We start from the raw sequence: 12,065 nt of genomic DNA on the forward strand, positions 1-12,065 counted from the left end.
CTATTATAGATGCATATAACGGTCACTGCAGTATAAAGTGAACTTAGCAAAGAGGTAGCTGCAAAATAAGGTTTCAACACATCTTACCTTAGTTGAGAATAGATTGCTCTCAGCCGTCCCCTATATAACAAGTACTATGAAACACAGATGGATCTCCATTATTAAACGGTACCGCAGTGAATTATCGCTCTTAGCGAGCTTTTCTAGTTACCTCAAGGTCACGAGCTAATCACGAGGCGGAAGTTGATATAATGGCTCGTCCCACTGAAATGCTTCATCATTCTTGTCTTGAGTTGAGGGTGCTTACGTAATACAAATTATAACAGCAAGCGTCTCGATCTTCCCCCCCAAACTTTGCCTGAGGTTCTCTGGCTCCTTTAGTGCCGGTTAACAAATCAAACGCATTAGCTTCTTCCATTGGTGGATCACATGACAAGGAGGTAATGAGTAGGCGTGTCGGCGATCTTTAGGGAAAGGTAGCGTAGAGCAGAAGAAAGACTTTTGTATGGTAGGTTTATGTATGTACGTAGTAGTAGCTAGATGATATTTAATTGCCACTTCACAAATGAACGGGACAAATCTGAATGAATGTCGTCATTGAGCGGGTCGTCTGAGATGCCAATTAAGGATACTGGATACGTGAAACACTGAGGAACAGTGTTGCTAATATTGTTACGTAGCTAGCTTATAAAGAGAACCATCATTATTGATGAAATAATGAGACAAATTACATAAACGAGTCCTAAAAATGGGGTTGTTAACACTGTGTGTGTGTGTGTGTGTGTGTGTGTGTGTGTGTGTGTGTGTGTGTGTGTGTGTGTGTGTGTGTGTGTGTGTGTGTGTGTGTGTGTGTGTGTGTGTGTGTGTGTGTGTGTGTGTGTGTGTGTGTGGTGTGCACCCTACGTGCTAAGGAAGTGAGTATATACATTAATCACAGAAAACTAGTCTGGGGAGGATCCAATGGCAGCAATCCTCAGCCATAAATAATCTGTAGGAAGCTGTGACACACTGCTGTGAAAAAATTGCTGTAGTGTCATTGAGTAAGGAGACAAAGGGGTCTGGTTCAGTCAGATTCGGTTCTAATCCCACACTCGTCTTAACACTCCAGGATTTTGTATTGTATTGTATTGTATTAATGCTTTACAGTGACCAACACTGAAGGTCTGACAGCAACATGTGCTGCAGCCTTAGGATTACCTAACCTAATTTCAAGGACTTAGACTTATAGCTGAAAAGGTGTAACAAAAAAGGGGCCAAAGTAAGGAAAAAAATCCCTCCAACCCCAGGAATCGAACTGCAGGTCACCCAATGTCTAGTCGGGGCCACACTCAGTCTCCTCCAGGAGGGATGGATTTTCTTCCTTAATCCTAAAGTATTTATTGTATTAATGCTTTAAAAATAATTGGGTAGTGTTAAGCAAAGAAACATGATGCGTTTTCAAATAGTAGGAGGAACCAGGTTGTTCTTTGCTCTTCACAGCGTCACATTTGGTGCTGTGACCACAGGTAACTATGTACCTACATCAGCGTTGTAAGTGGGTCAGTACTGTTGACCTGTTTGACCCACTGACCCAAATAGTTATCTGGATGGGACCCGGATCTGACCGCATGTGACCCGGTTTAATTAAAATAGAGGTGTACCTCAAGAGCTATATAAAGTCCACAAATTCCAAGTGACATTAGTTAGCCACTATAGAAATGATTGTTTGCAAGAAGTGAGTAGCTATGTATTATCAAATGGGTGTGACTCCACGTATGTATTATTATCAATGGGTGTGGCTCCACATATGTCTACATGCTGCAACAGCAATTAAGAATTTTCAGAAGTTAATCACGTACATTTCAAGTAGCAACATGGATCTCAATGCATGCCCACAGAGAACAGCTGATACAATTTCGATAAGTGGGTGTGGCTCTACATACATGGCACAGACAGCAAAGCATATTCCTGAATGGTGGGTGTGGTTCCACGTAAGTCACTTGAGTGTTTACAACTGCATTTGCACCAATCCAGTCGAGTTTGTTAACTTATAGTCACACGTGATCTCTTCCGGGTCAGACCCAGATATTCAATGAAGTGGATAAGACCCACTTGACCCAGGCAAAATGTGACCCAAATGACCCAGATAAACCGGATGACCCAGCCCACTTACAATGCTGACGTACATTATACAATTGCTGCTACATTTAAGTCACTCGCGTCTATGAATCACAAGCACACATTTACAAAGCAGTCATTGTCTATTGCTACTTTGGTGTCTATTAATGTTGAATTGGCATAAAGTTTTTTATTGATTCACAGGTAGGCAGAATTTTTAGACTATTGTTGTAATATGGCAGTTTTTTACAAGGAAATTTAAGTACATGGAGTCATAAATACTGGTGATGTAACGATGTGATGTGTGAAGATGATTGTGGGATTCAAACTGGATCAGACCCTTTTTCTCCCTACCCAAAAGTGGTCTGGTCACATGAGATTTTGACACTGGTGTATCCTGGTGGATAAAACATAAAAGGCTCTATATGTTCTGTACACAGAAACAATGATACTAACTTCAAGAGTTGTTTTGACAAACAGCATAGCTAGTTATAATTACTGCATAGAAAAAAAAAATATATATATATATTGTATGTAGTTCTGGGTAGCCTGTCCATCAATAGTTTGGTGTGGGTAGTCCAACAACAGTATTGTTGATGCTATCAGCCAAACAGGTATATAGTGTGTCTACTAGAATTCACACAGAAACCACTAAATATTTTTGCAGACTTGGGAAATACAGTGTACCTTATTACGTATATAACTGTCACCTCATATTCCTTGCTCACACATCTGATACACTGTATGGCGTGTTCATTCTGAGATGTGACTACACATTCACTGTACCACACAGTATTTGACATTCTATAATACATGTGGCTGCTGCATTATTTGTAGTATGATATCTTGTACTGTAGGTATATAAGTTTCCTAACAATGAAGGAGCTGTGTGGATGTGGTTTTAAGGCCATTGCCATCTTGTGCTGGATGATATTGATTGACTATACAAGTTAGTTATTTTTACATGCATGTGTATCCTTATCACACTTGTGCATGTGCACACGCACACATGCATGCTCGCTTGCAAGCACATGCTGTGACGTACAAAATGTACACATGCACGCACACAACACTCATGCACACATTGAATCAAAAGTCTTAAGGAACAATGCTGGACCAATTGATATAGTCATCACATCTAATATTGAGTCCATGATAATACATGCATTAACACACAACTGGTAGTTTGCTACCAACATTTAGACTTTTTTAGTCTCTACATTTTATGTATATACATGAGATATGTATTTTTAGCATGGTGTTACAATGCTCTGTACTATTATGCTTAACTATATCCTGTAGTTAGTATTTTAATAAAGAAGTACTATAACAGAACAGCAGAAATGCTTATGGATAAGATCCAACAATTGTACATAAATATCGTTCACAACTATTTGTAAATACTATCCCAATAGGGACCTGTGAGAAAGTTAAGCCTATGAATACAATAAAAATGCATATACGTATAATACAATACAATTAGCCTATGCAATCACATAGGCAATATTCATTGTATTTTGCAATAATTAGTGCCTATTCTGAACCTCATATTTGATACAGTTCGTATATACTACTGTTAACTGTGTATGTAGGTTAACTTATTATAAAAAAGCTTTAATTTGTCTGTAAGGTACCGTATAGCGGGTTATTTTCGAAATAGAAATTATCGCACAAGAAGCAAAATCTGAATTTCGAAAGATTTCAATTTCGTAGAGGGCATATTTCGAAGTCCGGATGGATTTCAAATGAACGGAAATTAGTGTCACAAATTATGAAGATGCGTGAATGTTTGCTGAAAACTGACTTACTGATGGAATAATCCTCATTCCTGTGTACTGGAGAGAAGACTCGAGTGGAGTAAATTCACTGACACGATCACGCCGCTCGATCCGGCATAGCTGGCTATCCTACCATAGATTCTAGAGCAGACAACATCAATTCCCATTCTGTATCACCTGTTTTCTGGTTATTGGTACAGTGATGATACAGTTTACCCATTAATCCATTATCATCAGCAATACTGAGCTAAAACTCAAGGAATACACAAACAAATCGCCGAAAGTTGGACGGTTGCTTTCACTTGTGGGAATTTATTTTCGAAAAACAACTAGACGTGGGAATTTATTTTCGAAGAGGAGGGCCTCTTCGAAATATCCGAAAATAAAAACCTTTCGAAAATTACCAGCTATACGGTAATTCTCAGTGAAAAAAAGCATTCGTATTGACAATTACAGACTTTCCAAACTGTGTATTGTGTTGCAATTTTCACATGAAATATTGCAATAATCGCATTATATCTCTCATGTAATAATTGCATGTCACAAATCAAGACACACGGTAGTGTGTCGTGCGGCCCAAGAAGTCGGCGCGCCACACCGTGAGTATATTAACAGGAAGAAATAAAAAGCAATTTTCACACCTATGTAGCCCTGTGATCCCTTATCCGATTGGAACCAAATTTGCTAGAGACGTGCCGCCCAGTTAGGGGAGTCTACGTACCAGATTTGAAGAAAATCGCTCCAGCCATTTTCGAGATACGAGCGAACAAAATTTCGTTTTAATTTCTTCGTTTTTTCTTCATCTTCATTTCGCACACTTCGCACAATTCGAATTAAAACACGAATTCGTACTCGGATTGGGCTGAACTTTGGCACACTAAAAGGGCTCATTAAGGCGAATCTCCGTACCAACTTTGGTAGGAATCCGATGAACATTCACGGAGTTATGACCGATTATTTGCGTAAAATAAGGCCGAAGGTCTGTCACGCCTACAGGGTAAACCCCTCGGAGGAATCAATTGAAAATTGATACGTAGATGGAGCAACCATCGTAGGAGTGCCTTTTTGTAGTTTGGAAGGAATCGGGATAAAGACCATGGAGATATGACACAAAACCCAGCCTGTGTCAAAATTACGCGATCGATTTTTATGAATAATAAAACTATTAGTTTTCGTGTCTACCAGGCAAACCGCTTAGAGCAACGAGCTGAAATTCAGTATGTAACTGGAATAGTCATCATAGAAAGTCCTTACAGTAGTACAGAAGAATCGGATTACAAATCACTGAGTTATAATTCGAAAAGCAACTACGTGCAGCAAATGCGAGATCGAGATACTCTAATAGAACAGTCACCCTAATAAAGCATTCAGTTGCATTTATAATTTACTCAGTTATAATACATTGCAAGTTATTCTATAGGGAATTCAGCTACAAACAAGTCACCCTGTAGTCAGATCAGCTAGAAGAAGGTACCTTATAGAGAATTCAGCTACAAAGAAGCCATCATGTAGAGAGTTCAGCTCAAATAAATCACCCTGTAGAGAATTCAGCTACAAACAAATTGCCCTGTAGAGAGATCAGCTAGAAGAAGTTACCTTGTAGAGAGTTCAGTTACAAAGAAATAATTATGAAAAGAGTTTAGCTGCAAGCAAATCACCCAGTAGAAAGTTCCACTATGAACAGATCACACTGTAGAGAGTTCAGTTAGAAACAAGTCATCCTGTAGAGAGTTCAGCTAGAAGAAGTTACCTTGTAGAGAGTTCAGTTACAAAGAAACAATCATGCAAAGAGTTTAGCTGCAAACAAATCACCTGTAGAGAGTTCAGCTAGGAACAAGTCACCCTGTACAGAGATCAGCTAGAAACAAGTCATCCTGTAGAGAGTTCAGCTAGAAGAAGTTACATTGTAGAGAGTTCAGCTACAAACAAACTACCATATAGAGAGTTCAGCTACAAACAAATCACTCTGTAGAGAATTCAGCTACAAACAAATCACCCTGTAGAAAGATCAGCTAGAAGAAGTTACCTTGTAGAGAGTTCAGCTACAAACAAATCACCCTGTAGAAGGTTCAGCTACAAACAAGTCACCCTGTAGAGAGTTCAGCTAGAAGAAGTTACATTGTAGAGAGTTCAGCTACAAACAAACTACCATGTAGAGAGTTCAGCTGCAAACAAATCACCCTGTAGAGAATTCAGCTACAAACAAATTACCCTGTAGAAAGATCAGCTAGAAAAAGTTACCTTGTAGAGAATTCAGCCACAAACAAATCACCCTGTAGAGAGTTCAGCTAGAAACAAGTCCCTGTAGAGAGATCAGCTAGAAACAAGCCACCCGTAGAGAGTTCAGCTAGGAGAAGTTACATTGTAGAGAGTTCAGCTACAAAGAAACTGCCATGTAGAGAGTTAAGCTACAAACAAATTGCCCTGTAGAGACTTCAGCTACAAACAAATCACCCTGTAGAAAGATTAGCTAGAAGAAATTACCTTGTAGAGAGTTCAGCTACAAGCAAATCACCCTGTAGAGAGTTCAGCTAGAAACAAGCCACCCTGCAGAGAGATCAGCTAGAAACAAGTCACCCTGTAGAGAGTTCAGCTAGAAGAAGTTACATTGTAGAGAGTTCAGCTGCAAAGAAATTACCATGTATAGAGTTCAGCTGCAAACAAATCACCCTATAGAGAATTCAGCTACAAACAAATCACCCTGTAGAAAGATCAGGTAGAAGAAGTTACCTTGTAGAGAGTTCAGCTACAAACAAATAACCCTGTAGAGGGTTCAGCTACAAACAAGTCACCCTCTAGAGAGTTCAGCTAGAAGAAGTTACCTTGTAGAGAGTTCAGCTACAAACAAATCACCTGTAGAGAGTTCAGCTACAAACAAGTCACCCTGCAGAGAGATCAGCTAGAAACAAGTCACCCTGTAGAGAGTTCAGCTAGAAGAAGTTACATTGTAGAGAGTTCAGCTACAAACAAACTACCATGTAGAGAGTTCAGCTGCAAACAAATTGCCCTGTAGAGAATTCAGCTACAAACAAATCACCCTGTAGAAAGATTAGCTAGAAGAAGTTACCTTGTAGAGAGTTCAGCTACAAACAAATCACTCTGTAGAGAGTTCAGCTAGAAACAAGTCACCCTGTAGAGAGATCAGCTAGAAACAAGCCACCCGTAGAGAGTTCAGCTAGAAGAAGTTACATTGTAGAGAGTTCAGCTGCAAAGAAATTACCATGTATAGAGTTCAGCTGCAAACAAATCACCCTATAGAGAATTCAGCTACAAACAAATCACCCTGTAGAAAGATCAGGTAGAAGAAGTTACCTTGTAGAGAGTTCAGCTACAAACAAATCACCCTGTAGAGGGTTCAGCTACAAACAAGTCACCCTGTAGAGAGTTCAGCTAGAAGAAGTTACCTTGTAGAGAGTTCAGCTACAAACAAATCACCTGTAGAGAGTTCAGCTACAAACAAGTCACCCTGCAGAGAGATCAGCTAGAAACAAGTCACCCTGTAGAGAGTTCAGCTAGAAGAAGTTACATTGTAGAGAGTTCAGCTACAAACAAACTACCATGTAGAGAGTTCAGCTGCAAACAAATTGCCCTGTAGAGAATTCAGCTACAAACAAATCACCCTGTAGAAAGATTAGCTAGAAGAAGTTACCTTGTAGAGAGTTCAGCTACAAACAAATCACTCTGTAGAGAGTTCAGCTAGAAACAAGTCACCCTGTAGAGAGATCAGCTAGAAACAAGCCACCCGTAGAGAGTTCAGCTAGAAGAAGTTACATTGTAGAGAGTTCAGCAAACAAATCTCCCTGTAGAGAATTTAGCTACAAACAAATCACCCTGTAGAGAGTTCAGCTACAAACAAGTCATCCGGTAGAGAGATCAGCTAGAAGGATCACCTTGCAGAGAGGTCAGCTACAAAGAAATCACCCTGCTTCATGTTTTCTTCTTCCTGTAGTAAAGAAAAAATGACAGGTTAAAAAGTCCTAAAGCCGTCCATAGGCCGGCTTTGGGGTATAAAAATACAAAAAGAAGTGAAATCTAATCCAAAACAGCCAAGCTGTAAAAAAAGAGTGCGGCCCTGAGAAAGGCTATGATGAAAAAAGATGTGAAATCCAAGGTGGTGGCCAAGAAATGGCTGTGATGGTAGGGTAATGGTAAAAATTTTAATAATGACAATTCAGGTGAATTTTGTGCCATGACCAATCACCAAATTCACCTGAATTGTTGTTATTAAAATTTTTAACATTAACCTACCATCACAGCCATTTCTTGGCCGCCACCTTGGATTTCACATCTTTTTTTACCATAACCTTTCTCAGGGCCGCACTCTTCTTTTATAGCTTGGCTGTTTTGGATTAGATACAATACAGCTACAGTACTATACCCATGCATACACTGCTGTATTATTGTGTGACTGGATTTTAGAAAACTGATCCAAATTGCACAATTGAAGTTTTGAGATAAAGATTTTAAGCGATTGTAACTTTCTAAGGGAAGTGAGCACTCATATATGAAATTTACACAAGAGACTGAAGAGATGCATCAATTTATTAACTTTCAGACCACATCCAGTACTTACAGCTGCTTGTAGAGTTTTCCACCAAATAAGATAGAAACTCTGCGCAGTTGAATGAGCAAAATAGTATCATGAGTCTTCACAAAAGGGTGGGAGGTTGGAGTAGAGTGGTGGGCAAGTGGTTAGACTTCAAAATGGAGGTTTACCATAATTAAAGTCCAGACACGAGAGTTCAAGGCTGTGCTGGCTCCTAAGTGGCTTATGATACAGAAAAAACTACACATAAAATGTTTTTCCAACTGTGCACCACTAATTCTCATGAAGTCAAGTCCTTCACAAGGCCAGAAACCACCATTTGAGCACCCAGAAAAGGTATCTGTTAAAGCCATCCTTGAGTAGTGTAATGCCAAGGGTCGAAACCAATAAACTAGTAGTGTAGCTATCCACTTGTGGTGTTAGTTTGATTTTGCCTGATGTGAGATTTGGATTGGTTTTGTAAAATCTGGTCACATAATTATGTAGTTTTATTGTACAAGTTTAGTAATTAAGTACTTTATATACTTCTTGTTAATCATTACAGGTGCAACAAGTTGTATTGACCATGCCACAGTGCAGCAAAAAGGGACAGACAGATTTGCTTCTTTAAGTCAAGTTATTGTTCCACGTACTAACTTTACATGCAATGGTAGAATAACTGGTATAACTGCTAGTATGATAAAAATATATAGTGATGGCACTGATCCTTATTTACAAGTGTGGCATCCAACATCTCCTCGTGTTGGTATATTTGATAAAGTGGATGAAGTTCAGTTAGTAGAAAGTGAAGTAGTACAAGTTGGTAATGGCAGTGATAAATACTGGTTTTTAAACATGTCTCTTATTGAAAGTGACAGAATTGAGTTTGAAGCTGGAGATGCCATAGGATATTATCATCCAACTAGATCACGTTATAATGTATGGAGTATTCGAATTGCAGGATACAGGGCTTATCGTAATAATATGCCAGATAGCGAATTACTAAATACATTTAATTTAAATAATTATGTTTCAATAGATAACAGGAGACCACTGATACAGATAAAAATGGGTATGAACAGTTAATTAAAAATAGTGTTTTGCATAATAATAATGTTTCAGACATTCGATGTGATATCCTATCAACACCATCCGATGGAGGAATGTCATGTAGTTCTGGTAGAGGAGGAGTGGGTTATGAGGGAGACACTTGTAGTTTTACATGTAACACTGGTTATGAGCTAACTGGTAGTGACAATAGGACCTGTCAGAGTAATGGAAGTTGGAGTGGCACTCAAACTTCATGTGAACAAGGTGTGTATATATCCACATAACAAAATTTAAGGTACATTATTTCTTTGTCTAAAAATGCATATACACTGTAGGAGCATTTCCCCATACTCTGGACACACAGAACTAAAATATTAAATATTATTGAGAAATTATACTTCATAATGTTATGTTTCCACCTGCCAAATTACTGTAAAAATGTATAAATAATTAATCTGAACCACACTACTGTTTGTAGAAATTTGAGTTAGCTTATCTTGATAGTATTATGGTATTTACGCAGATTATTGCTTTTCCCAAGCACTGTGCCCGACAGTGGCAATCTGTATGTGCGGTCTGGGGACTTTATGGAGTTATGGTCAGCCTGGGGGTGGCTGTACAACTCTGTGGTGTTGAATAAAGACCCAAGAGTGTCAGAGTAGGTGCAACCAGTGAGGCCAGAGCCTCACCCGGCACTTTTTAGTTGGAAATTTTAAAAAAAAACTTTCAACTTGATGATGCCAAAACCAAAAGTAGTGAATATGCAATAGTTATAGCAATTTATTTAATGCAACAATTGACAAACAACACTTACCTAACCTGTATTTCACTCCATGCTAAACACAACTTCAAATCCATGTTAAGTGCCTCTAAAATGATTACCGTTTTAATTAGTTTTGGATTTGTCATTACTTTGCAAATATTCCTTACCGTTTATCATTCAAGTTATCAACTCAAATGATAAGTTTAAAGAGTTTACAGTATTATGGAGGTGTTTTTTTACCAGTGTCCTGACACTCCAATTATATCATGAACACTAGTACCAGCTAGTACTTATAGCTAAATGGTCAGGTAGCTAACTAGCACCTTGCCCACAGCTACAGTGTCACCAAAAGTAGCCTCCAAATAGCACCTGAAAATGTACAATGTCAGTGGAGGATGCCCCCAGATTGCTGAACCTTACCACTTTCACTTTTACTCTGATGCCCTGGTGCTGTAAATCTTCTTTCCTTTTAGCCAGTTTTGAGACCTCAATGGCCTGTAACGTGGCCTAGTTCATCCCTATGCCTTCCTCCTTAACTTTTTTAAAAGCAATCTCTTGTCCTCCTGCCCCCACCACCCACCACTTTTGGAGCTCACCTGATGCAGTCAACCTCACTTTAAAAACTATCTACAATGGTGGTAAACTTAGCTGTTGTACAGTGGATGCTCCGGAAGGTAAGGAATTGGTGTAAACTGTGTAAGAAATTGGTTTGCATACACTGTAGCTACAACCATTGGTGAGCTACATACTTATAACCAGCATTTCTCAATACTTTCAAAAAGGCGATAAGACCAGTTTTTCCAAGCTAAGTCACATTGTGATCTTCACTCAAATCAAAATACCTATTATGGGATAATATGATTACATAGCAAAGTTACATGCATGCAAAGTGTATAGTTTGTGATGCTTTTGTTAATGTACAGTATTTAATCTCTGTGATGATGTGATGTCTTGGTAATCTCTATGTTACTGTGTATAGCACTTCATTTAGAGTTCTAAATTCTTGAAATGACACATTTAAAGGTAATTACATGCAACGCTTCCAAAGCCAATCACATCATGTCCAGTCACATAGAAACCTGTAAGTAGACTTCAGTTTTGATTGGCTGAAATGTGGTATTGCCACACTTATGCTCTATAGATGCCATGCTCTGAGGCAATGCAAAACATGGCAATTAACACTGAGCATTTAATTTGGATAGTAACAGCTATACTAAACCAGAGGGAGCTTCTTTAGTGATACAAGTACACAGAAAATTTAGGAATTTTCAACTAGAGTAGGGACCATAGCACATCGATAAAAAGTTCTGAAACAAGTTGGAGTAGTGCATGATATTAAATCACAGTAAAACAATAAGAAGTGTTATATCCCTACTGTGCATTTCCATTATGGCACAGTAGGGATATAACTCTTCTTATTGCTTTACTGTGATTTAATATTATGCACTACTCCAACTTGTTTCAGAACTTTTTATTGATGTGCTATGGTCTCTACTCTAGTTGAAAATTCCAAACTTTTCTATGTACTGTACTTGTTTGTTAACTTTTTGTAAATAATATTATTATGACTGGTGAACCCATGCATACCACATCTGAAGTGGCATCGTGCACTCCAGTTATATCAATTATTGTCTGAAAAGTGTAGCACAGTGAAAGGAGGCATGGAAAGACTGTCACCCTAATGCAACAGTCATGCTCAATTTTCTAATAGAACAGTCACACATGTATGTACATAGCTATATCATAGCTACTGTGTATGTCAATGCTATGATTAAAACTATTGTATTTAATTTAAACGAAACCAAACAACTGTAAATCGCGGAGTCGAAATACTCTAATAGAGCAGTCACCA

General features: G+C 38.5%; 1 protein-coding gene across 3 annotated transcripts in view; it reads left to right on the plus strand.

Annotated features, from left to right (window-relative positions):
- The first annotated feature begins 296 nt into the window (after positions 1–296).
- The window catches only part of LOC136254689 (uncharacterized), a 31,696-nt gene continuing 19,927 nt past the window's right edge, over positions 297–12,065 (plus strand). The window contains exons 1-4 of one of the 3 annotated variants that reach the window (XM_066047410.1): positions 297–508; positions 2,955–3,046; positions 8,966–9,472; positions 9,523–9,714. In XM_066047410.1, the coding sequence (XP_065903482.1) occupies positions 2,974–3,046; positions 8,966–9,472; positions 9,523–9,714 (772 nt within the window). In that variant the 5' untranslated portion in view covers positions 297–508; positions 2,955–2,973. The remainder of the gene's footprint in view (positions 509–2,954; positions 3,047–8,965; positions 9,473–9,522; positions 9,715–12,065) is intronic. The other 2 variants (XM_066047408.1, XM_066047407.1) reach the window with 2 other exon arrangements.

This window comes from Dysidea avara, chromosome 4 (assembly GCF_963678975.1).
Source record: "Dysidea avara chromosome 4, odDysAvar1.4, whole genome shotgun sequence".
Lineage (NCBI taxonomy): Eukaryota > Metazoa > Porifera > Demospongiae > Dictyoceratida > Dysideidae > Dysidea > Dysidea avara.